Consider the following 26,889-nt stretch of genomic DNA (forward strand, 5'->3'; position numbering starts at 1 on the left):
CCGGAAGCCGCGTGTTCCGGCGGCGAGCCGTGGCGCGGCTGCCGTGCGACCATGGGCCGGAGGAGAGCGCCGGACACCGCGTCCCTCGGCCGGGCCCTCATCCGCCAGCAGGCGCAGCGGAGCCGTGGCCACCGCCACCCCGACGCCTGGGTGAGGCGGAGCTTCCGTCGTCGGCCGCTCTCGCCGGGGGGGGGAGGGGAAAGTGGGGGGTGGCGTTCAAAGGTGGCCGCGCCATGCTCCTGGTTCTGTCAGGCTCGTGCGCCGAAGGTTCTCGAAGGGCCAGGGCGTGAAGGAAGCGGGTGTGCGTGGGGCCGGAGCGAGCTTCGGGGTCGGGTCCTGTTCCCTCGCGGTTCCGAGCATCCGTCAAGCCCTGGCCCATCCGGTCGCGGTCCCTGATGGTTTCGACCCGAGGACCCGGAGTCCCACGACCCCCGCCGCCACCGCCCGCCCCGGTGGGCTGCACGCCCCGGCGGGGGGGGGGGGTGCCAGGCGCGCCGCGTTCCTGTCGTGCCCGCGGGGTCCCGGGCACGGAACTCCGCTCCGCATCCCGCTGTTTCGCTGGCCCTGGGCAGACCGCCCAGCCTTGTCCCGTTTCCCTGGGAGTCCCGGACGGTCAGCGCAGGCATCGGGGACCAGGGGTCGAGTGCTCGGGGACCCGGGTTCAATCCCCGACACTCCATTGGTCTGGCAGGCGGGGGTCGGGTGCAGCCCTGGAGCCCCCCAGCACCACCGGGGGTGACCACTGGCCCCGACCTCAAACGTCGCTTAGCCACTGTCGCCTGGAGTGGCCCCTGAGCACTTCTCGGGAGGTGCCCCTACTTCCCACCCCCACGCCCCCCAAAAATGTTGGCGTGTAATTCTCGTAACGGACCTTCAGGATTCTTCTGCTTCGGTTTTGTTGTCACGCCCAGGGGTACGCCGCTGTATTGCTCTGTGTACTGGCATGACACGTTGAAGTCTTTTTTTTTTTTTAAGTACAATAGAATTTATTTCAAAGATTTTGAAAAAAAAAAAAAGTGAAGGAGCAGGGCACGTTTCCGCGTTCCCCAGTAGCGGCCCGACGCCGCTCCGCACCGGTGCCGTTCCCCCGGAGCTGAAGCCAGCAGCTCGCCCTTGTCGTGTGTTTCATTCACAGCTGCACACGAGCGAGCTCAACGATGGCTACGACTGGGGCCGGCTGAACCTGCAGTCTGTCACCGAGCAGAGCTCCCTGGATGACTTCCTTGCCACCGCGGAGCTCGCGGGCACGGAGTTTGTAGCTGGTAAGCGGGCGTGGTGGGCACGCGGGGGGCCGGGCGCCCTTCGCTGGCTGGAGGGAAGCGGGTTCACTCGGGAGTGTTCTCGCGGGCCCCGCGGAGTGCCCCGCTGGTCTGAACCCAGAGGCAGATGTCCCGGAAGCAGCGTGGAAGGCCCTCCTTTGGGGTCTAGAATGGTCCACGGTTTGTGGGGGTGGGGGTGGTCTCAAGCAGTGCTCGGGAGGTGCTGTCAGTTCTTGGCCAGCTGAACTGGGCTCGGTGTGAGTTCAATTTGAGGACCGGAGGAGTGGTGCTGTTCTGGCCTCATGTACCAGGGATTACTACCCCCCCCACCCCCGCCGTTCCACACACACACACACACACACACACACATGTACCAGGGATTACTACCCCCCCACCCCCGCCGTTACACACACACACACACACACACACACACACACACACACACACACACACACACACACACACACACACACACACACACACACACACACACACACACACACACACACACCCGGGGGTGCTCTGGGCCCTCCGGGACTGAGCCCATTTGGAGGCATGCAGGCCGTGTGCACCTTAACCCTGGACCCTCTCTGGTCTTTCTATTATTTTTTTTTAAACTTTCTTATTGAATCACTGTGAGATAGACCCTTACAAAGCTGTTCCTGATTGGGTTTCAGTCATACAGTATTCCAACACCCGTCCCTCCACCAGTGTACATTTCCCAGCACCAGTGTCCCCAGGTTCCCTCCCATCACCTCTCACCCCAACCCCCCACCTGCCTCCATGGCAGGTGCCCCTCTTTCTCCCTCCCTCCCCCTTCCACCTCTTCCTCTCCTTCTTCCCCCACCCTCCCACACATCGTTGGTTTTTTTTCTTTTTTTTTTTTTAGGTAAGGCAGTCAGAGGATTGTGTGATGGTAGATTTCCTCTGTAAGTGCAGAGGGACTTAGATTGAGATTTGGGATGTGTTTGGGTCACTAGAACTACCTCCATTTGTGGCATTCCATAAAACCAGTTATTGGAAAACTGAATTTTTAAAGATTGATTTTTTTTAACAGAAAATTTTATTTTGAAATTAAAATTTTTGCAAAATTTAAAGCTGACAGCTAAATCAAATAAACTTAAATTCTATTTTTGGGTACTCATTTTTAATTTTCTATTTATAGTTCTCTCCTAAAAGGTTATTTATTCTTCTTTCCTGATACAGAAAAGCTTAATATTAAGTTTGTACATCCTGGAACTAGAACTGGACTACCATCTTTTGAGGAGAGTGAGAGAATTAAGCAGCTCCATGAAGAAAACAAACAGTTCGTGTGTATACCAAGGAGGTGAGTTGAATGTTTTAAGGTGAGACAAAGCCTCTGAGAATAAAATCTTAAAGTGGATGATGTTCACTTACTTTCTTGGCTGCCTTTTCTAAAGGTGTCATTGTTAAATTAAAATCCCGTTTTATTTTGGTAACTATTATGTATGTGTTTTTTTTTCCCCTTTGTGATGGTTTCAGACCAAAGTGGGACAAAAATACTAGCCCAGAAGAACTCAAACAAGCAGAGAAAGATAACTTTCTAGAATGGAGACGTCAGCTTGTCCGGTGAGTGTTAGACAGTATTTGCTTTCAAATTCTCAACTTGGGCATCTTTTGTGCTTCCATTGTTCTCTGCCTGATCCTTCTCAGAGAGAACTGGTAGGATTCTTCTACCAGTGGCGTATACATGGTCCCATTGCTGGGTGCACCTGCACTCACCCAAGAGGTGCATTAATTACTCTGCTCCGTTCTCTTCTCTCCTTCTGCTCCCTCTTCATCAGACCAGTCCTCACCCTGGACTATATAACTGCTCTCTTAAGCATTCTTTGGTTTATATGCTTTGGGGCCACGCTTAATCGGTAACGAGCTTAGTCGGTGGCTCTGTGCTCAGGAATTATCCTGGAGGATCATATGGGATGCTGGGGCTTGAACCCCGGTCGGCCAGGTGCAAGGCAAATGCCTTTCCTTTCTGTACTTGGACTGAGTTAAGCATTCTTCCAGAAAGGAAAAGGTGTGGGAGAAATGTGACTTCATGTGTTAGATCAAGCGAAGGATTAATGTATTGAATTTGATTTTCTCAGGCTCAGGGAAAAAAAGTATGAGAAATAATTTGAGAGTTAATATTTGTGTACTTTGTATTTAATGTTTGTATTGCAGTGCAACAAATTTGAGCACTTTTAATCTGGCAAAGGTATAAACTTTTCATTCTAAAGCCAGGCTAGAAGAGGAACAAAAGCTGTTACTAACGCCATTCGAAAGAAATTTGGACTTTTGGCGCCAGCTGTGGAGGGTGATTGAGAGAAGGTAAGTGATGTTTTTCGTGTGTAACGAAACAGTATTGTAGTGTTAGGTTTGGGGGTGAGGATATTCGTTGTCTGTGTGGAGGGTCATCTACACAGGGATTAAGCTATGTAGAGAGCAAGAATTACTGCAGTGCTTGAAAGTAAGATAAATGTTTTCTTTATGAAATGTGTGTACTTTTTTTTTGCATATACACATTGAGAAATATGTGAGAATGGTGAGCATTTTCCAACGGTGAGTTCGGGGGCTGGAGAGATAGTATGGGGTAGTTAAGTAAGTGTAAGAGCCTTACACTCAGCTAGCCCTTTTTCCGTCCCTGACAACCACTGAGTACTACCAGGTGTGGCCCTGTGACCCTTGACGTCCATCACCAACACACGTGATGAGTTTAGAAGTACCTGTAGTTTTTTCAGCAAATTTATACTGAATTCTTCATAGTAGGGCATAGGAAAGGGCTGTGCCACCCTTGCCCCCAGAGGACCTGGCACCAGAGGTGAGGGCTCCCTTCTCTCCTGAGTCTTAGCAGGGGGAGCCACAATTTCAGGGGAGAACCAAGGGGGCGGGGGGTTGTTTAAGTAGGCTTTGGGAAAAAAACGGACTAATCTGATAAATTGAGAATATGAATTTGGGTGTGGGCTTTTTTGGTGTTTTTTTTTTAATATTTTGAAGGTTCTTGGTGTTTAAAAATTGATTTTTTGTTTTTCACCTTTAGTATACCTCAAATTTTGTTTTCCTCAGAGAGGGAATTATTTTCCAAGATTGTAGATGAGTCTTAAATGGAAAGGGTGCTTTTTACATGGAGCCTTCAGGCTTTTTCTAAACCTTAAAATATACCAGGGACCAGCATTGGTAAAACACATGTCCCATATGCTTGACGCCCTGCCACCTGATTCCCAGCACCGTCTAACCCCCAGAGAATGCCCATGTATGACCAAATAAAATTAGTCCAGATATCATTAGGGGGGAAGATGCTGTAGCTGGGATCCTCAGAAGAGCTTCTTACACATACCCAAGAAGCTTTGTATTTACCTTGTAAAAGTTACTTGCATTTCTTTTGTAAGCTGATGAGATGTTCTAGAATTAGTGGAAACCATTGGATACCTGTGTTACTATACTAAAAATCCTGAATTTTTTCACTTTAGCAAGGATTATTTTTATAACATTGAAATAGACATTTGTTTTCAGTCACTTACATGCCTCCACCTCCTTGTTGCAGAGAGAGAGAGAGAGAGAGAGAATTTGAAAGCCTGAAAAAGTAGCAGCTTGCTGCTGAGCCTCAGTCTCCATGCAGACCCTTTGATTCAATTCAGATCTGTGGGAAAGACCCAGTCTGTTTCTCCTGCCCATTAGCAGATGGTGTTTACTGTGGAAAATGTCCTGTTCTCTCTCTTATCCAGAGAAATGGTAGCTCAGCTTAGACGGAATATCCCAGTTTGCACACTGAATTATGTACCAGGTTTTTGGGGGTTTTTTTGTGGGTTTTTTTTTTTTAACCATTTCTGACTTCTGTCTAGTGATGTTTGTTGTGAGTATTGATATTTTAATTGCCTTGTTACAAACCTAACTGGAAGGAGTGCTTGTTTGGGTGGAGTGTGCTAACTGGTGAACTCTGCAGAGACTGAAGGGAGCGAAATTTAATTTTGTTGGGATAACCCAGGTTTTAATCTCTGTAGATTATACCTTAAAATCATTTTCTCAAAGAGAAGCATGATCTCCTTCTGGAATTAGGGCTGAAGGTGATGGTGTAAGGTAGAGGGCTGGGCATTTTTATGGCATGGAATGTAGATTGAGATTTCATTCCCTTTATTTCTGTTTTGACACCACTTTTCCATCTCTAGTTCTTGACAGCTCATTTCTGTAGCCCCTCGGATTTGTTTTTCTCCATAGTGAGCCCTAGCCACTCTGCCATGGGGCTAGGAAGGTTGAGGAATGGTGGTTTTAGCTCCCTGGCTGAGGGAATAGGAAAGTGCCCCTGAGCCCCTGTTCAGATCGATTCCCTTACCTCACCCATGGCTTGACAGCTATACCTAATGCTCCTCATTCTGAGATTTCTCAGCTAACGTTTGACATTTCTAAGTTACTACTTTTCTTTTTTTGTCCTGATAAGTTTCAGCCTTTCATTTTTGGTTTGAGAAAGGCACATATAGTCATTAAACATATTTAGTCATTTCTCCATGTTTTCACAGGAAGAACTTTTTTGGCTTTTTACATAAGGGACCTTGTTTTTAGCATAAGATACGGTTTTTATCACATGGAAGTAGATCTGAGTTGTGTCAATAAAGGGATTATTGGCTTAAAAATTTTTTTTTAATTTTTCTTTCTCCTTTTGCTAATCCAGGGATTAAACCCAGGGCCTCACACATGCTGCCATATTTTTAACAGGAAATATTGCTGTGTTGTCAACAGCAGATGTCTCCTGTTTGGTAACAGGCTAGCTAAGCCATCTGCCTCTTTAATTCTAAGAGTTGTTATCAAAAAAGATTTGGTGCATAGCATGTAATTGAAAAGCAGGAAACTGCCAAGGTACTGAGGGCAGAACTCATTTCCAGTAAAATAAATCACTTCCATTGTGTTGCATAAATTTTTCCTGGTACCTAGTTGGCACTTTGCTCTAATTCTCAGTCAGCCCATGAAGCACACTGTTTCACATTGTCTTCTTTTCTTATTGGTGTTTCTACTCTGATTGTTTTTTCTCCATAGCTTGTAGGCAGACATGAATGTAGACCTTGTAGTTTTAGTTTGTTAGATTTTTGTCCATTTCTCTGCAGTCTTTCATGCACTTGCTGTTAAGTGTTTGATTTGAAAATGGTAGATATGGCCTTACGAAGTACAGGGATTCAGTGTGAGAACTTAAAGGCACTCATCATCAGTCAAGTCTGGGAGTTTCTGTAATCACCAGATTGTGATGGAAATTAACTTCTGACAGAAAATACACTCCATTATGGCCCTATCTGATTATCTTGATTTGATAATTAATGTTCAGCATAGTTGCATAAGAGTTAGTTCAGACCCTGAATGCAGAGCCAGAAGGATGCCCTGAGCACTGCTGGGTGTGCCCCCCAAAACAAAACAAAATGAGCTCAGATTAAACAAATGGGAGTTTCTTTTAATGAGGGCCTTACATAAGCAGTGACTGGATGGGAGCTTGGTGGGGAGGGGGTCATACAGTGCTGGGAATCAAACTCAGGGCCTCACACATGCTAGGCACTAGAGCTGTTTCCCTGGCTCCCACATGTGGACGTTGGGAGAGCTGCTATATGGTGGCAATCACCGCTGCTCCTGAGGCATCTTAGTCACATAGACTGAAGGAAGGGAGGCACCTCTCAAGGAAAAGAAGGACTACTTCTTGCAAGTGGTGTGGACAATAGTCTGTATTACATATATTGGGGGTATTCTGTTGCTATCAGCAGAAAAGTTTTCTTACTGTTCTACCACCTTACATGTGATAGAAGAAGTTGACTGATCATCTGGCTTCTGTGTGACAGAACACACAAACATTAATATTTTGCTGTTTTGCGGTTTTGCCTTTAGCCCTTGGAACTGATGGGTGGTTGTTTGCTAGATGTATGCTTTCTCTTGTTAATTTTAGGTTTAAATAAGATGGTAAAGTGGTAAATTCTAAGTTTAAATAATATGCCACTTTGGAAGTGGCAGCAGTCCCAAGCATGAGATATTCTTCTCAGACCTTAACGCAAGTGTAAATTAGGTACTGAATGTTCAGTGTCCCTGAGAATGCAGTTTATTTCATCTCACACAGTTTAAGAGATGCAGCTGAGTTTTTAGTAAGAAAACATTCATCGTTGGGCCATCATCGTTAGGCCGTATTAGACTGGCATGGTATTAGGATTGTGAGTAACCTCTGTCCAGATGGCCTGAGTCCCTGTCCCGGCTCCATCTCTTGGTAACTAAGCATCTTGGAATAATGGCTTGACTTTTTTTCAACTTCCAAAACATTGAATCTCTGCAGGGACATGACAGGTAAAGCACACAAGGTGCTGTGTTTCCCTGGGTTGATCTTTGGTGACCCTCTTCAACCCTACCACCAAAGAAATATCTGTTCAGTATTTAAGAATGGAAAGTGTTTGCTACTGTGATAAATTTGGCTAGGGGTTCCTTTGAGTTTGGGGAGAGAAGTGATCATTGTTTCTCACGTTTGTTTTTCCAGTGATATTGTGGTCCAGATAGTAGATGCCCGGAACCCACTCCTGTTCAGATGTGAAGACTTGGTAAGAAAGTCACTGTCACTGTCACTCGTTGCTCATCGATTTGCTCGAGCAGGCACCAGTAATGTCTCCATTGTGAGACTTGTTGTTACTGTTTTTGGCATATCGAATATGCCATGGGTAGCTTGCCAGGCTCTGCCATGCGGGCAAGATACTCTCAGTAGCTTACCAGGCTCTCCAAGAGGGGCGGAGGAATCGAACCTGAGTTGGCCTCGTGCAAGGCAAACGCCTACCACTGTGCTATCGCTCCAGCCCTTGGTAAGAAAGTATGAGTTTTGAAGGTGTTTGGAGCAGCAGTGGAAGGCCTGCGTAACTGAGAGCCCTAGCGCCAGGCCTTCATTCTCTTCCCCTTCTGCTTTGTTTAGCTGGGGCTCCTCTCCTCCGGGGTCAGGAGCTTGCATAATGCCACTGTTTAGACAGATGCTTTCCCTTTTCAAAGAATTGTTTCCATCTGCAGGAAGCAGGGGCACTTGCATGAACTTGCTAGCCATGGATTCAGAAGCCACATATCTGTTAGAAATAGTTGCCAGTGATGCTCATTTTTAAGTGACATTATTCAAAAGAGCATTTTACTTTCTTTACCATATTCCCAGTTGTACTTGTATCCATCTCGTGTTCTTTCTCATCTCTTAGTTTTTATTCCCTGTGATATTCACAAGGGGACTAGTTGTGCAGAATACTGTGTGTGCTTGAGGCAGAGGTCACAAGTGAGGATCACATGTGACCTAATAGAACAGGCTTACGATTAACAGAACACTGTATGCATGTGAGGTATTCCTATTTCTCTTTGCATAAAGTGGTAGTAATTTAGATTATGCTTATAGTCACTGGTAAAGAACAAAACAATGATTGAAGCTTAACTTGACTTTTATACCTTAGTATATTTTCTGTTGAAGAGTTTGTGTGAACCATCAATTTTGATCTGGCTCTTGTTTTTCTATTACTTCGGGTTTTGTTGTTCAAAAATACCTTTTTCATTAAACACTGAGATGATTATTAGCAATTGCCACCTGATTGAAACTCATTACTACTAGCTGACAAATCCATTGTGTCACTTTTTAGTTTTATTTAAAAGAAACAATTCAGCATTATTAAAGAGGAACTTAAATTGTTTAACCCTAATACTTTAGCAGGGCAGAAAATCATTTCTCTGACTTTTCCTGCTTATGTTATTTATAAGTATGTATGACCTAGTTTCTTTCCAGCATTTGGTGAGAGAATCAGCGGGATATAATAGGATTTAACATCTTGAAGATAGGAATAATTTAAAACTAAGGGCAGTAAAGTACTCTTCATAGCTGGGGGTTCTCAATGTAATTAACCAAACTTATTTGCTAAAAGAGTTCTAATTGTCTTTGTTTTGCCATAGGAATGTTACGTAAAAGAAATCGATGAGAGTAAGGAGAATGTCATCCTGATAAATAAGTCAGACTTGTTAACTCCTGGGCAGCGGAGTGCTTGGGCAGCACATTTTGAAAAAGAAGGTGTGAAAGTGATTTTCTGGTCTGCTTTGGCTGAAACCGTTCAACTGGCTGGTGACCACAAGGTAACCTCAGTGGCTTGGAGGAAGGAGGAGAATGTCAGGTTTCAATTGAGTGTGCTTTGGTTTTAGTCCTTGGAGATGTGGGGATTCAGTTTTGGGTTTGTGGTTTTGTTTTTTGGGGGCTTTTGTTTATTTGGGACTCATACCTAACTGTGCTCAGGACCCACTCCTGGCTTTGTTCCTGGTGAGCTCAGGCAGCCATGTGGAGTGCCAGGAATCGAATCAGGTCAGCTGCTACAAGGCAATACCATCTTGCCAGTCCCAGTTGCTGATTGGTTCTCTAAGCCAATGGTAAGGCAGCCTGTAGGAAAATGCATCTCAAGTTCCTTTCTCTGTCTATCACGTGGTCTGCTGGCCAGTGTTCTCTGTTAGGAACTGAGGTTTGCTTTTGTAAAGTTTTAGGCAGGAAAATATAAGACAGTAATAGCCTTGTAATTGCTTGTAGGAGAACAGAGTCAGTGCAGTAATACATCAGGTGTGGGGTTTGCCTTGCACAAAGCTGGCCTGGTTGGATCCCTGGCTCCTGCATCCTGTACAGTCTCCTGAATACCACCATGAGTAATTCCTGTGCACAGAACCTGAGCAGTGCCAGGTGGGTGACCCAAAAAAACAAAACAACAGCCACAACAAAACAGCTGGGGATGTGGCTTGGTGAGAAAGTATATCCCTGCATTTGTGAGTTTCTGGGTTCGGTCCCCAGCACTGGCGCTGGGAATCTTGGAGTTGAGTGCTTTGGTGTTCACTTGGTCATCTGTAAAAATGCACCCAAGAGATTGACTTTTCCTTTCATTTTTAATATATCACTACAAAGTTCTTTTGTTGTTGCTATCAGTTTTCCTCAACTTCAGTTTTTCTGTTATACACCCAGGTCTTGTTGACATTCTTTATTTCTGGCTCTTTTTTTTTTTTTTGCTTTTTTGGGTCACACCTGGCGATGCACAGGGGTTACTCCTGGCTCTGCACTCAGGAATCACTCCTGGCGGTGCTCAGGGGACCATATGGAATGCTGGGAATCGAACCCGGGTCAGCCGTACGCAAGGCAAACGCCCTACCTGCTGTGCTATCGTTCCAGCCCCATGGCTCATATTTTTTTAACTTTTTTTTTTTTTTTTTTTGCTATTAACAATCAACAATATTTCTTGCTACAAAAGTCAGATAAAGGTACTGCAGCTATGTAGTATAAAGCAAGTTTTAACTGAAAGACATGGTATAGACCTTAAGACATTCAAACTCTTAATAGTCACTGCAGGGACATTTCAGGTTCTCTCAGAAATCTGCCTCATTTTTGGAATAGTTCAGAAGCACTTTTAGTGTGTATATAGCATATTTATCAAAGATATGCTAGCAATTCTATGGCTCTTTTGTAAATCATCTTTTTTTTTTTTTAAGCATGTCTTTGTCTTTATATGGGGGGTGCAGGGGTCAGTGTTTATGCCTTGCTTTGTGCTCAAGGATCACTCCTGGCAGAACTCAGGGATTCAGAGACCAAACCCGGGGTCAGCTGTGTACTGGGCAAGTCCCTCACCCGCTGTATTGCCTCTCTGGCCCAAGTCCTGGTTGTAGTTTTGTTTTTGGTTTTACTCAGTTACCAGGCGTGATCATAATTATATATATATATTTCCTTGACAGTTGAATTTTACTTTCCTAAATTTAGGGTAACTCTGTAACTTGAGTTCTTTGTGTTCTCTTCTGTGAATTCACTATCTTCAGAAATTCAGAAAAATTCACACACTAGACTAATACATGATTTTTTTTTAACTTTCTCCAGGGAAAATAATTGGTGAATAATCTCTGCATATAGTCTGTCATATTAGGAGCTATGCTCTGTGGCACTCTGGTTTTTATTAAAAAGGCAGTTATAAAAGAGCAGTTTCCTTTTCCATGCAGTTGCTCTTTAAAATGTAATGTAAGGGCTGAGATGATAGTGCAGAGGACTAGAGTGCATGCTTTACATGTAGGAGCCCTGGATTTAATCCTGAACACCAACCTGGAATAGTCCCCAAGTACTACAGAAAACCCAAAAATATGCAAAATACTTGCAAGGTATGCGATTTTACATATAAGCGACATGTCAGGCCCTTAACACTCTCTTCTTTGCATAAAGTATTTTGCATATTTTGGGGTTTTCTGTAGTACTTGGGGACACCACAGACCAAAGCACACACTTTGCGTGCAGGAGGCAATTCGAGGTGTGGCTCAAAAAAAAAAAAAGAAACCGACTTCATTATAAAGTACTGCAGTTTATTTGTACAGATTTCACATATTGTAAAAAGTATAAGACCCATCACTCCTCCCTTCCGCGGAGGACTGTCCCATCCCTGAAGGACAAGGTTCCTTGCCTGTATTCACCTTTTCGGGTCTTCTTCATAAATTTTCCTGTTTTCTGTTCATCTTACCCAGCGCGTCAGTATTTTTAACTTGACGAACCCAGCTGCTGTTCACTTCTGAACTTCTGTGGCTTCTCGTTAATCAGGAGCAAAGAACTGAAGCTGCTGGAGAGTCATCTGGGTTGGAAGACTCGAGCAGTGCCGGGAGTGAGGAGGATGACAGTGAGTACGAGGACTGTCAGGAGGAGGAGGAGGAGGAAGGCTGGCAGACGTGTCTGGAAGAGGACAGTCCAGATGAAGAGAGTTGCAGCCAGGACCGGCAGGAAAGCACGCGTGTGGAATCCGGGGCTCAGGGGAGAGAGACCCCACCAACGAAGCCGATACACAATTTCAGCCACCTGGTATCAAAGCAGGAATTACTGGAGATCCTGAAGGAGCTGCATACTGGGAGGAAGGCAAAAGATGGGCAGCTTACTGTTGGGCTGGTAAGATGAGTGTCTCAGAAAATCGGCGGCACGTGGGCTACTTTATTCCCAACTGTTGATAGCCTACACTGGAACCTAGGAAATTGCCCATTTATTGCTTTATGATATGGAAGCAGGTGTGGGAAAGACAAACCCCAACTGAAAATAATGAACTTTCTCAAGATATATATTGTGTATACCTCATTCATAATGATTCTCTCCTCCAGTATCTTCAGTTTAACCCTGCATAGTGACGGAAGTGATATTAATTTGGAGGAGGGGCCAGAGAGATTGTATAGGGGTTAAGACACTTGGCTTTTCTGTAGCTTGTCCTGGTTTGATGCCTGTGCCAAGAGTAAGCCCTGATCAATGCCAGGTATGGCCCAGAAACAAAAGAACTAGTAGGAGATTGCTTTAAATGATGTTTTGAATTTCTACCCAATTCTTTTAACTTTTGTAGACTTGACATTGCCGCCTTAAAGTCTTTCTGTTCCAGATGCATTTTAGGAAGAGACCCAGCATCTTGGGGCCAGGCAGAATACATGAGAGTCTTTAGCTACAGGTAGAAAAAAGATCCTATCTCTAACTAATTACATGAACCACAGTGTTAGATCCAGAATTGAGCTGAGAAAATGTAAGATATAAGAGAAGTGTAAGATGTAAGAGAAGGTACTTTTGAAAAAGAACTGAACAGATTTTGGCAGGCTAAATTACATGCTAGGTATAGCTAATTTTTTTCACATCCCGAACACTGTCTTCAAAGAAAAAAATAACCAGGAAGTTGATGGTGTGTCGTCACCATCATCTTTTTCATGATCCCACCCCACACCCCACATCCCACATCCCTCACACCCCGCCCCAGATAGCTACAGTATTGTTAGTGGTTATGCTTTTGGCATACTGTGTTCTGTTGTGCCACACCAGCTTAGAGTTAGCGTAGTGCAGGCAGCCTAATGTAATTCCCTGTTCTGCAGTACCACTGACAGGGTAGTAATTTGGGAGTTAATTCCTCTCATCTTTCAGACTGTTTCTTAGTATTATTGCTAGCAGTTCATTTTCCACATGCACCAGAAAGCTCAGCTTCCTACAGTGGCACACAGCCTCGCTTTGTGTACTTTTCACCATGGGAATCATGAAGGAAGGTATTTACTCATTCTACAAATATTTATCAGTCATATGCCTCTGCCATATGGCATGCATCCTGCAAGGCATGCCATAGACCAGGCACAGTGCTCGCCCTCACAGCTTGTTGTAGTGCTAGGGGGGCCACTAGAACTTCAAAATCATCCCCAGAATGAGAGAGCCTGGTGAGGTGGAAGGAGAGCAACAAACCCTTCTCTCCAACAAAACCTTTGGACAGATCTCTCAGGTAAATGCGATGTAAATATCTTACAGCATGAAAGGATTGAAATTCAGTAGCAGCTCATTGGAAATCTTCCGTCAGAAACTGCCCCTTGAATTAACCGTGCATTTTATACCAGGGCTCCACTGGTCGAAGCTCGGTAGGCTCTGTAGCTGTTGCCGTGGCCTGGCCTGCTGGCCACCAAGCTGGAGGGGAGAGCCGGTAAACCCACTGTGATCTGTGCCGCCCATTGTCAGTGGCCCAGGCACCCCTGAAGGATGCATAATGGTTTGTGTCCATGAAAAGACGGTCCAGACAGACAAAAGGGGAAGGTTTAACCCAAACTCTTTTCCATTCTTGTAAAGAATGGAAAAGAGTTTACTTGGGATGGGAAGTGACTGAGTGTGGCTCCTTTGAAGAGTAGTAAGACTCTGTCAGAGCCTGTCCCTGCTGAGTTTGGTAATAGAGATGGAACGTGTGGGATTTCATAGCAAGGGGACAGGTGTATTTTTCCGGTCATGTTGAAAAGAATCTTGGAACCATGTAAGAGAGGAAACCTGGGAAAAACAATGGGACGTGAGTTGGGTAGCATGATGTGAGCAAAACATTTGCTTGTCCTTTTGAGAGGTTTGTCCCTTATATGATTTTGCTTGACCTAAGACATGATGAAACTTCAGGTATACTAAGAAGTTGGGGAGAACCAGGGCCAACCCAAAGAGGTACTAAAGAGCTTTTGTAGCTAATTAACCTACATCAGGTAGTTGTGCCTTTTTAACATTGTGATACTGGGACAGAGAGATAATAAAGGAGTTAAGGTGCTTTACCTGCAGGTGTCTGGCCCCAGTGCAGTCTCCGGCACCACATATAGTCTGGCCTGTTGAGTACCATTGGGAGTAATCCCTGAGCACAGAGCCAGGAATAAGCCTTGAACACCTCTGCATATTCCCCCTCCTGTGCCCTCCAAAGAAAAATATGCTGATGATCTTAAAAATCACAATTGTGTGTTGAATCATGAACATAGCTATCTAGGAACCAAGGGTGTGTGGTTCATTGGTAGAGTTTGTGTCCTACCTGTCTGAAGCCCTCGATTCAGTCCCTGGTACAGCCAGAAAAAAATTGTCCCTCCCTCATGCACAGAAGTTGCTGTGGGAAAAGTAATGCCTGGGATCAAAGGGTGAAGTTTACTGTATCAGAACCTGCAAGAATAGAATGTACTTAGCTGATTGTACATCACCAGAGAGGAGTGTGTGATGGATTCCCACCACTGGAGGGGGAAACGTCTAACATCAAACGGCATCAATTTCTAGTCTCCTGAGACAGCCAGATACTTAGACTAATGTTAGTCACTGTCTGTCATGTAGGCAGATCTTTTACATGCTCTTTGCTGGTTTCTGAATCTCTTAGGTGGGCTACCCAAATGTTGGTAAGAGCTCAACAATCAACACCATCATGGGCAACAAGAAAGTGTCCGTGTCTGCCACGCCTGGTCACACCAAGCACTTCCAGGTATTTCTGTGGTATTTGCCTCTTTCCCTCTACAAGTTCTTTGCCATTACCTCCTTTCCTGTGCTGGATGCCCAGAGGAAACCTCGTTTGTCTCTTCTCAGACGCTGTATGTGGAACCTGGCCTCTGCTTATGTGACTGCCCCGGCCTGGTGATGCCATCCTTTGTCTCTACCAAGGCAGAGATGACTTGCAATGGGATCCTCCCTATTGACCAAATGCGAGACCATGTCCCGCCCGTGTCACTAATATCCTTTGTGCTTAGCAAAGATTCTGGTAGCTGTGTTTATATTTGGGATTGAAGTTGGTTTGCATTTTGCCTTGTATTTAAGGTTTTTGGGTCTGGTATCTTCAGCATGAAAAGTCTAATTTAGCTCATGATCTGTCCAACTTCACATGTGAGAATAGCATGGACTTTAGACTTAGAGCCTTCTGGTCAGATTGTAACCATGTATGTAGCCCAGTGCCAAGGGGAAAATCCAGGCTCTGCATCTCAGCCCTTGCTTGCAAGCCTTTTTACCTCAGGCACTCTCATTTCACTATTTTAGTGACCTTAGAAAACTTGCTTACCTTCCAGAAAATGTGTCTCTATAAAATGAGGTTAATAACAGCCACTTGAGAGTTGATAACGAGAACTTAATCCTTATTGAATTTAATAATGCACTGCATACTTGCTGTGTAGTTTGCCAGAGACTTGCCACAAAGTAATCTCATTTGATTCTCCTTACAGCCCTTGATGTGGGCACCACTATTGTTCTCATTCCCTTAAATCTAAGGGAATGAGGCGTGGAGACGAAAAATAACTTGCCTCAGGTCTCACAGGTAGCAGGTAACAGATGAGCAGTTCTGCCCCTCTGCCCCTCTCCACAGTATAGTGAATGAACTTAGGTGAAATATAGTCATCAGACTTGTGTTGAGTATTTACTGCAAGTCAGATTGGTTTGGGTTTGGGTTCTCTGGAACACAGGCATGAATCAAAGGAACTTCCAGCTGCAGGATATGGGGCTGTCCGTGACAACCTGGCCTAAGCTAGAAGGTTGTAAATGCTTAAGGAACTGGGTGGGGGAGGAGGTACGGGCAAGCTTTAATAATCAGAAACCGCTTAGTCTCTGAATTCACATCTCACAAGCATGTTATCTAGTATATTGTTGTTTGGATTAAATGTTTTTTCATTTCAGAGATATTTTAAATGGTTATTTTATAAAAGATTTATTTGGAAATGGTTGATGCCCAAGGCTTGACTAGTTCCTGATTGACTTTTCTGTGAGATGTGTGTCACAGAACTGCAAAGTACAAAATTCTTAAAAACATGGAAACAGGGGTCCCTCTGAAGGAACGGATTCCTTAACTAGCTTATGTTTGCCAGAATATTCCGAGACATGTTTTAGAAGCTACCTATGGCATTAGTATAATAATGCCTACAGAGGATGAAGATCCTGCTAGACCGCCAACATCAGAAGAACTGTTAACCGCTTACGGGCGTGAGTTGTCATTCATTATTTTGTTTTGAGTTGAGGGCTATTTCTAACTGTGCTCTCGGGTTACTCCCCAGGTGCTCAGGGTACACTTGCAGTTATGCGGACGGGGTGGGGGGGACACTCAGGGATGACAGAGAGGGGCACAGAGAATATTTCTCGGCAAAGATAAAACTCCAGAAGCTATCCATAAGCATGACTTGCCAGTGTCACGGTGCAGGATTGTCCTTGGGTTGGCCTTATCTACAGAATGGTCTCCAGGTCGCTTGTTAGGTGGCAGTTCTAGGGTACCAGTAGTAAGGACAGGAGAGCTGGTGGTACTTACTGTGGTGTATTAAGGACTCTCTTTTTTTTTTTTTAATGTTTTAGTGTTTTTTGGCCCACACACGGAAATGCTCAGGATTAATACTGGCTTTGTGCTCAGGACTCACTCTGGTTAGACTCGGGATCGTATGTGGTTCTAGGGATTGAACCCAGGTCAGCTTGCATGCAAAGCAGTGGCCCTACCCACTGTACTGTCTCTGTGGCCCTACATTACATTTTAAGTACATCTTAAGTACATTTTAAAATTTGCAAATTTGTGTTCCTTTCTATTTCTCCAGGTCTATCCTTTCCCTAATCTTTCAGAATCACTCCTTGCAAGAAACATCCTCTTCTGATGTCTGCATGTTTGAGACCAAATCCTGACAGTGGTCCAAGCTCTCATAAGGGGGAGCAGAGCTGGTAGGCAGCTACCACTTTGTTAAGGAATGGTCCTTGGTGTGTTTGCCACTTTGATGGCATTCAGATGCAGGCACCGGGTCACTACTCTTTTCTGGACTCTTCAGCCAAAAAGGGATGTTGGGGTCCAGGTGGATAAACATACTGATTAGAACAGGAGAGGAAGGTTAGAAAGGAGTAAAGAAGGGGAAGCCTTCAACTTGGGACAAGCCCAAGAAGCACAGGGACTCAGAACCCCCCATCCCTGTCATTAGCGCTGGAAACGTGGAGATTAAAACCAGCCCATGGGGGCTGGGGAGATTATTCAGCGGGAAGGGCGGTTCCTTGCATGCAGCCATTCCCAGTTGGATCCGCAGCACCTCACATGGTTCCCTGAGCACCACCAGGAGTGATCCCTTGGCACCAAGTCAGGAGTAAACCCTGAGCACTGCCAGATGTAAAAAAGAAAAAATGAGTCCACAATTATTCCCATCTCCATATTTGCCCGGAGTACTTACTTTTGCAGATTATTGCTCTGGTCAGCTGAGATTTGTTGGCATTAAAGCTGGCCGGGGGGCTGGAGTGATAGCACAGCGGGTAGGGTCTTTGCCTTGCACGTGGCCAACCCAGGTTCAAATCACAGCATCCCATATGGTCCCCCGAGCACCGCCAGGAGTAATTCCTGAGTGCAGAGCCAGGAGTAACCCCTGCGCGTCCCTGGGTGTGACCTAAAAAGCAAAAAAAAAAAAAAAAAAAAGCTGGCCGGGAGGACTTGCGTCTACCTGCAGAGGTAGCAACCTTTAAAACATTCCCGTGCTTCTGTTGCTGCCTTTAAAGGAACTGTCGGAACTGTCAGTTATAGACCGAACATGATGGCCACTCAGTACCTCTATTGCAAACTACAACACCCAAAAGAAGAGAGAACAAAAGGGAATGCCCTGCCACAAGGAGGGTGGGGTGCTAGGAGATGGGGTGGGAGTGGTGGGAGGGATACTGGGGACATTGGTGGAGGAGAATCTATTGACAGAAAAGGGTGATTTTAGATGAACCATGCATAAGTCAGACCTTCACTACGTTAGTTGAGAAACTTGAAAGAGATAAATGCCAAGCTCTACTTTGCCACAAAATCATAGAAGATAACATATTCCTCTTCTCATGAAGTGTTGCAAATTCATTTCTTAGGTATGCGAGGTTTCATGACAGCACATGGACAACCTGACCAGCCTCGATCTGCGCGCTATATCCTAAAGGATTATGTCAGTGTAAGTGCAGCCTGCTGCTTGCTCACGAGGAGACCTGTGCAAGGCCCCTTCCACACTTCCTCATTGGGGTCATCTTACGGTGGGAGTTGCAGTCTTCCTGAAAAGGCTGGGAACCAAAGAAAGGACTAGCCACATGCTGTGCAGAGAGACTTTACATTGCTGCTGGCGTGTGTACATTTCCCGGATCTCGTAGCAATAATGGCTAATTTTATTCATAGCTGCCTCTGTTAGAAATAGCTTCAAGTCTTTTATTGGTGTCTTGGGGGCCAGAGAAGATAGTTGGATTGGCTGAGCACACGCTGTGCATTTGGGAGGCCTGAGTTCACTCCTTGGCACCACTGGGAGAGCAGAGCCTGGAGTAGCTCCCAGCAGCACGAGGTGTGGCCCAAATGCCAAAAGTAAAGAAATAAAACAAATGCTTTATGTGTATTATTGAAAGTACATAAAAAGTCTATATAGGCATCTCCTGTTACAAATGAGGACATGTTAAATTTTCGTGTTTTCCTCATCATTGAAAAAGGATTCTTTGGAAAGTAGCTAATAGTATTTAGCTTGAGATGATGGAGGTAAATAAGAATCATAAATGAATGCACTAAGCTCAGTGCACGACACATAATTTGCTTCTGGTTTTTATGTACTAAGCTTAGTTATTACCACCAGTAAGCTTATAGCCTGTGTGGACGGTGTGATAGTATGGCGGGTGGGGCCTTGCATGTGACCAACCTGGGTTTTGTATATTCCATATGGAATGCCCCAAGCACCACTCCAATAATTTCTGAGTGTAAAACCAGGAGTAACTAAATCCTGAGCATCACCAAGTGTGGCCTCCAAAACTATATATAATTGTAAAGAAGCTTGTAGTCTGTAATGAAGGTTTGTGCGCTGTACCGCCTCAGTATGAGGAGAGTGGGGCTCTTGGAACAAACGTAAGGGTGAAAACAGGTGATCAGATTCGCTTGCCTTTGCTTAAGCGAAAGTAGTAGAATATTTGTGCGGGTTAAACTATGTAGTCATTTCTTAAAATTGTGGGAGGAAGTGAAGATGAATTGATAAGCAATGATGATAAGCAGTCAGCATTTCACTGAGTTGATGGTTGAAAGGAAAATTGGTACCTGGTGATTTTTGCATACAGCCCAACACTGGTTGTAAACTTGGTTTTTGTTTTGGAAAAAGAAGCTTCTCAGAGATATAATCATGTAAATGGAGTGAAGTGGAAATGCAAACAAGGTAGAAAGAACAAGAAGAGTTCACTCTAATGTGGGAGACAATGGGGAAAAAATCCAGGCCTCTTGGTGACTCCCCAGAAGCATCATCATTGTGATTGTTAGCTCAGTTGCAGTTGATCAGAACTCGGCGAGCTTAATCGAAAAGTAGAAAGCGCCAGCACGGCAGTGGAGGATGCAGGTCACACCGGAGGTGGCCTTCGGAAGATCCAGACGGACCATGTGACCATTTTCTTGTCTCTGTAGGGTAAACTGCTGTACTGTCACCCTCCTCCCGGATGCGAGCCTGTGGCCTTTCAGCATCAACACCAGCAACTCCTCGAGATGAAACTGAAGGGTGATGAAATAAAAATACGGTCTGGAGGGAATAAGAAAGTCAGGCAGATTGAAAACGTTGTCGATGAAACTTTTTTCCATCAAGTGAGTTTTAAGATTTCTCTTTAATATCTGACAGTTTTACTGAAGTAATCATATTCCATAAAATATACCTTAGAGTTGTACAACCATCACTGATGATATTTTCACATTTCTTATCATTCCAAAAAATAACCCTGAACCCAGTACCTTCAAGATTCATTCATGTGGGGCTGGAGCGATAACACAGCGGGTAGGGCATTTGCCTTGCACGCGACCAACCTGGGTTTGAATCCCAGCATCCCATATGGTCCCCTGAGCACCGCCAGGAGTAATTGCTGAGTGCAGAGCCAGGAGTAGCCCCTGTGCATTGCTGGGTGTGACCCAAAAAAAGCAATAATAAATAAGATTCATCCATGTCTCAGTACTTAATTTCTTCTTATTGCCAGATTATAGTGCAGTGTTTAGATATGCTACATTCTATTTATCAACTGATGCACTTTAGGTTGTTACTTTTTGTCTATTAATAACGCAGCTGTGAATATTCCCATGTGATCTTTTTCCTATCCGTATTCTGTGTGGCATATCTTTTCAGTTTCCTCACATAAATACTCTGTGTGGGTTTTTTTTATCACCCTACCTTATATGAAGTGTATGTCTTCCCTTTTTGGTGCAGGCGAGGGGCTTGGGCCTTACCCAGTAGTACTCTGGTTACTTCTGGCTTCTTCTCAGTATTGACTCCTGGTATGGTCAGGGGACTATATGGTACCAGAAATCAGGCCAGGGCCAGCTGCATGCAAGGCCAACTCCATATCTCGTGTTCTCTTCCCAGCCCTATTTCCATTCACCCTTTTATTGAGAAGTAACTGACATCCACATCTGTAAGTTTCAGGGGAACAGTGCCCTCCTTGCAGAAAAGAAAAGCAGCTTAATCCCTGGCACTGCCATATCACTAAGGATAGCTTCCCTGTCCCCTTCCCCCTCCCCCCTTCTCACTGCTACTATGATCCCTAGTGCTGAGTGTAAAACCCTTTGAATACTGCAACAAAGGGAAGGGCAAGATAAGCATTAAAAATTAAGAGGGGACCGAAGTGATAGTACAGAGGGTGGGGCACTTGCCTTGTATGTGCCAACCTGCGTTAATCCCTGGCGTTTAAACCCTGGACTCGTGAGTCCCTGAACATAACCAAGAATAATTCCTGAGTGCCCCAAAATTCTTTTTAAAAAAAGAAGAAAAAAATTAATTCACTGTCCAGAGTCAGTTTTATTAGAGTTTCAATTGTTGCCTCTCAAAGAGCCTTTGCTAAGGCAACAAAGTGCATCACTCCCCATTTTACCGCCAAGGACGTTGAGGTGCTGGAAGGCTATGACTTGTTCTGAGTGGAAAAGCTGCATTAGAATTTATTGATGTTTCTAGATTGAGCTATTCCCAGCTATCCTGCGCCAATACTAGAACATTTATCAATAGACAGATTATAAATTCTTTCCTGGGCTTACTACATCACGCAAGGACACAGTGTACAACTATTTTTAGATACATTCCATGTGTCGGATATTTCATGTTTGCTCTTTCTTCCCAGGAAAATGTCAGAGCTTTAACCAAAGGAGTTCAGGCTGTGATGGGCTACAAACCTGGCAGTGGCCTGGTGACAGCAGCTTCTGTGAACTCTGAGAGCAGGCTTGGGAAGCCCTGGAAGAAGCATGGCAACAGAAATAAAAAAGAGAAGAGTCGCCGACTCTACAGGCACTTGGATACATGAACGTGAGCCGCAGCGGAAATGGCGTCTGCATTGTGCACGGGCGCTGAAGCCTACCTGCCCGGCCCTGTGGTGCTGTGCGACGGAGCCCCGGAGTAAGGTCCAGACTGAAGGCCCTGGCTGGCCAGCTCCAGCCAACGTAGAGTTCCTGGAATACCAGAAATCTGATAGAGAAGACTGAGTGTAAGGAGAGGGGTGAGCAATGAGTATTTATTTGTGTCAACACGTACACAAATGCAATCATTTGTAATTTGAAAGGTATTAAAATCAGATCATCTCTAAATGTGTTTTAGTGGTTTACATAAACAGGCTGCCATTGGCTCAGCCCACATTCCTTTTTTTTTTCTTTTTATAGTCCACAATTTTTAAACACTGAAACATCAGTGAGCTTTTAGGTGAATATTTTGAGTCCAGTATTTAGCTTATTCAACTTCCCTCTCATGCAGACCACATCTTGGAAGGAGAGGCAGACATACGTGATTTTTTTAAAAAAGAACAGTCTTTGTAAACCTTGCTCCACAGGGCTGGAGAGAGTGCTGAGGCTAAGACACTGTTGCGTGTGGGCACTCCCAGCCCTCTCAAACACACTACCACTACAGAGGAAGGCAGGTGTTGGTGTTGGGCACACCTGGCGGTGCTCAGGGACCATGGGGCTGGGAATCCCACCTGGCCTACTCCAGCCCCCAAAGCCTGTGTTTTGTTGTTTTAGAGCAACTGTTTGTAAAGGTGAGGAAAGAGACCCCCAGTTGCCTAGTTTGTATTTGAGGCCTTGGGGTCCCTGCTGTCCTTAGTTCTCAGCAGTAGTCAAGCTGAGTTCGGGTATCTCCCTTTTTCTTTGAGCCTCATTAGCCCTTGAGCCACTCATATTCTTACTTTGTTGTGTCACAAATACTTCTAAGCACCTAACAAGTCATGGATGTTTGCTCCAGTTAAAAAAGTACATTTCCCCAGAATGTGCTTTCCTGAACTGTATCAGATTGACTGGCCTTCCCCTGCAAGTTCACCCATGAATGCAGATAATCAGCCTTGCTTTAAAACTTGTCATACATTTAAATATTATTTGAAGATACGTTAGACTGGAAAAATTTTTGCTTGACTCATTTCACAAAGTACTTACCAGCTCCCACATATCAGGAAGGACAGGGACAGCAGCAGTCGAGCCATGACACAGCAGAGAGGGACTGGGACTGTGGCAGGTAGGCCTGACCTTGGAAAGGAGTCTAAATGTTTCCTCCAAAATCACTGGGTTAAAGGAGCAGTGCGATATGCTCTAATGTCTATTTAAGAGACAAGGTGGTTCATAGACATTTGGAGATGTTAAGCTATACCCTTGAGATTCTAAAATGAAAAGGAGAAGAAAAAGTAGTTGAGCGGGACTACATTGCTGGGGATTAAACCATGCATAGCATGCACTTGGACCCTTCAGCTATCTCTGCAGCCCTGTGCATCAACTTTAAATGACCCTGGAAAGTGGGAGCTGAACCCATCTGGCATGGGGTAGGAATTCAAGATAAGGAAGCACCTGCAAAGGCTGGAGATAAGTAGTAGTGAAATCTGTTACATGTAGGAAGAATCTGTCACTTGTCATAAATAAAGATAAGAACATTTATAGTTTGGGATTGGGTGGGGGGTAGGGATTGGCCCTGGTAGAATTTTAATATTCCTATTGAACTGGACTTGAAGGCACTGTAAACTTGGGGGTGGCAGGGAGGAGTTGGTTTTTGGCTTTAAAATTAAATTTAAGGCATCAGGTGAAAGGTTATTCCAGTCAAGGCTGAGGCTGAGGAGAGGGCAAGCAGTTTCAGAAGTGTAAACCTCCGTTAGTGACATCGGACTTCCAGTCATTCCCGTTTAGAGCAGTGAAACCTGAAAGGCAGTGATGGGAGAGTAACTAGCCCTGCTGCATGGGAAACGGCCTCTGCCCCTCACTAATGAGCAGGCTCAGGCCTGTAGCAGGAGCTTTCACTCCAGACACAGTATGTACTTACTCAGTAGTGCAGTGCCCAGAACCTGAGACTGGGAGAGCAACCTACTAGGTTCCCAGGCTTTGATTTCTATAGTATTGAGATTGTTCCATGCAAGTTCACTATTTAAATTACACAGTTTGGTCTTTTTCAGTCTATTCAGGGTTGTGTGACCTATCATCACAGTCAATTTACATTTTTAATCACCTTAGAAAGAGACCCAGGACCAGAGAACTCCACAGGCTGAAGTGCAGGCTTTGCCTGCAAGAGGGTCTTGTTTGATCCTGGTACATCATAGTTCCCGAGCACTGCCAGGACTGACCCCTGAGCACTAAGCCAGAAGTAATTCCTGAGCACTTGAGGATGTGGTATAAAAATGAAAGAAACACAGTACCTTTAGTGATCAGCTCCCAATCCTTTCATTCTGACCCCCGTTTCTAAACTACCAGTGAAACATTTAGAGATTTTCCCTCTTCTGTACGATTGACAGAGATGGTGTTACCTACTGTAGGATCTCCAGCATATGCCTCGTGTCTTTAGGTTCACTAATTAGGGACCCGATCATCCAGTGGTTAAGGCACTTGCCTTGCATATGGCCAATTCAGTTCAATCCCCGGTACCACATATGGGCCCCCAAGCACTACTAGGGATCACTCCTGCAGACAGTCAAGAATAACCCCAGAGCAGGGCTGGAACAATAGCACAGCAGGTAGGGCATTTGCCTTGCACGAGGCCACCCAGGTTCGATTCCCAGCATCCCATATGGTCCCCCGAGCATCGCCAGGAATGATTCCTGAGTGCATGAGCCAGGAGTAACTCTGTGCATCGCCAGGTGTGACTCAGAAAAGGTTAGCTTAATATCAAAACAATTGTAAACCAAATAACCTCAATAAAAATTACTAGGAAAAAAATTAAATGCTTTAAAAAAATAATTTATATTTATTTCAATCCTTTTTATTGCTGAATAATCCATTGAAAGGATACATTTTGTTTCTTCATTTTTAGCTAGTAGACAGTTATTTTCTACTTGCTGGCTATTTTGAGTAATGCTGCTGTGGATATTTCTGTATAAGTTTTTGTGTGGACATAGGTTTTTCATTCTCGTGGGAGTATAGCCCCAAGTTACTGCACCATTTTATTTTACATTGCTCACCAGCAGCGTCCCAGGTTTCCAATTTCTCCATATATTTGTTCTCATTTATAATCTTTTATTTTAAAGGAATTTGCAGGGCATGAGCCAAGGGCCTTACTCGCACTTGCATAGTAAGTGCCCTCCTCCGGAGCCCCTCCCCCAGCCGTATACTTTAACCTTAGTACTGTATCTCTGCTTTGCGGTCCTCGACCTGTGATGTTGAGCATCTTTTCATGTGCCTTTTTGGAATAAATGTCCACTCATCCTTTGCCCATCCTTTAACTGGGCAGTCAAAAATGTTTTCTGCCTTTCACTTGGGTGTCTTCTTTTTGTTGTGGGCCCCTCCCAGTAGAGCTCAGCCTGAGCAAGACTGGTGGTGCTCAGGCCATGCCCAGACGCTAGCTCAGCTGTGCTCAGGGTCCCCCAGGGCTTTGTCCAGCAGCTCTGGGGCCTCGTGTCCGCTAAGCATGTGCTGTCTACCATTTTTTTCTATTGCCCCAGCTCCTTCATTTTCCTTATAGTCCTTGGAAGCACATTTTAAGATTTGGGTGAAGCTCAGATGTATCTACTTTTCCTTCAGCTGCCCGTGGATTTCAGTGTTATGTTTCAGAAAGGATTGCCAAATTCAAGATTACTAAGATTTTTCAGTTTTCTTCAAAGTGATTTATAGCTTTAGCTATTATATTTCACTCTGGTCTATTTTGAGTTGCTTTTGTACACTTTGTGAAGTAGCTGACAGGATCATTTTTCCCCCCACCTGCATTGTTTTGGGAGCCACCTTTGCAAAAAAGTTGCACCAAGAACACAAATGAGAACTTAGTAGTTAAGAGATAGTACAGTCTTACGGCACTTGCCTTGCACACAGCTGGCCCGGGTTCAATCCCCAGCACGTCATATGCTGTCCTGAGCACCACGAGGGGTGGTTTCTGAGCACAGAGACAGAAAGAAATAAGCCCTGAGCGTGGCCTGGAGTGGGCCAGAAACCAAACAGAAAAAAAAAATTTTTTTTCTTTGCTTTTTGAACGCATAACTTTGAGATTGAACATTCATGAACGTGGAACAAGAGCGAAGGTTATGATTGACATTTCTGCAGTGCTGATGGTCAGAGCTGTGTGTCTGTGGAGGTGCCCCCACCTCACTTCCTTCAGCCTAGTGGTTTCCAACCTCCGATCCACAGGAAGTTCCGGTGGTCCATGAACTTTATCTACTGGATTCCTGCCGGGCTGGGCATGGAGCTCAGCAGCCAAGCACTTGTCTTGCATGTGGAGGGCCCTGGTTCAATTTCTGACACAAAAAAAAATCCACAGCAAAACCCTCAATATATTGCCACTTAACACATGATACGACTGAATCATGTAGCAGTACTGTCATAAATACTGATACATAAACTTTGAGAGGGGGGATGGGCCACAGTTCTGTGAGTTCTGAGCACAGTGAGTTCTGTGCTCAGAACTCACTCCAGGTAGGGCTCAGGGAACCGTGTGGGTGCCAGGGGTCTAACCAGGTCAGCCACATGCAAGACAAGCACCTCCCCACAAAACTGTCTCCAGCCCTTTGATTTTTCTTCTTCAGCAATCTGTGTAACATTTTTGCCTAATTCACTATAGGCTCTCGCTTTCCTGCTTTCCTGCCTGAGGCCTCTCCCCAGTCTAGAAGGGCCAGGGAGAGCACCCCAAGAGGAACCTCAAACTGGGGGGAAGGGACGAGGGCCCCAGGCTAGTAAGCGCTGCTGCATCCCTGTTTACTCGGGGCAAACATTCTCCATGTTCCTCTCCAGACCTCTGGAACTGAGCCCCTCTGCCCACAGCCAGGCCGTCATTACCTCCATCTATAGCTTCTCAACCTCCTCCACTTGCTCACCTCAGCCTCAAGGCGGACTCTCCCAAGTAAACCAACCATCGATTCTAAGCACGGTCTGAGGAAGCTGACGGGTTTTCTGCCCAGAATGGCTCTTCAGCACCCGCCATGTTCTGCGTGTGCCCACCTTGTTGGGAGACATCAGGCCTGTGAGCTGTGATCGTTCCGAACACTTGGCTC

The 26,889-nt window shown here is 45.1% G+C and overlaps 1 protein-coding gene across 1 annotated transcript; it reads left to right on the forward strand.

Annotated features, from left to right (window-relative positions):
- On the forward strand, positions 1-26,258 carry LSG1 (large 60S subunit nuclear export GTPase 1). The gene is made up of 14 exons (XM_004603242.2): positions 1-150; positions 1,136-1,262; positions 2,466-2,586; positions 2,763-2,849; positions 3,501-3,587; positions 7,750-7,810; positions 9,177-9,353; positions 11,824-12,162; positions 14,888-14,989; positions 15,091-15,233; positions 16,343-16,467; positions 18,343-18,422; positions 19,892-20,065; positions 21,580-26,258. Exons 1-14 carry the CDS (start codon positions 52-54, stop codon positions 21,757-21,759), a joined length of 1,902 nt encoding a protein of 633 aa, XP_004603299.2. The 5' UTR covers positions 1-51; the 3' UTR covers positions 21,760-26,258.
- The last annotated feature ends 631 nt before the right edge of the window (positions 26,259-26,889 follow it).

The sequence above is a fragment of the Sorex araneus genome, chromosome 2 (genome assembly GCF_027595985.1).
Source record: "Sorex araneus isolate mSorAra2 chromosome 2, mSorAra2.pri, whole genome shotgun sequence".
NCBI lineage: Eukaryota > Metazoa > Chordata > Mammalia > Eulipotyphla > Soricidae > Sorex > Sorex araneus.

Excerpts from the sequence above, each read along its gene's own strand:
- LSG1 (XM_004603242.2), top strand. The coding sequence starts at position 52 with ATGGGCCGGAGGAGAGCGCCGGACACCGCGTCCCTCGGCCGGGCCCTC. Across the intron at positions 12,163-14,887 it reads GGCAGCTTACTGTTGGGCTG|GTGGGCTACCCAAATGTTGG; the intron begins GTAAGATGAGTG and ends TGAATCTCTTAG. Across the intron at positions 15,234-16,342 it reads CATGTCCCGCCCGTGTCACT|TGTTTGCCAGAATATTCCGA; the intron begins AATATCCTTTGT and ends TTAACTAGCTTA.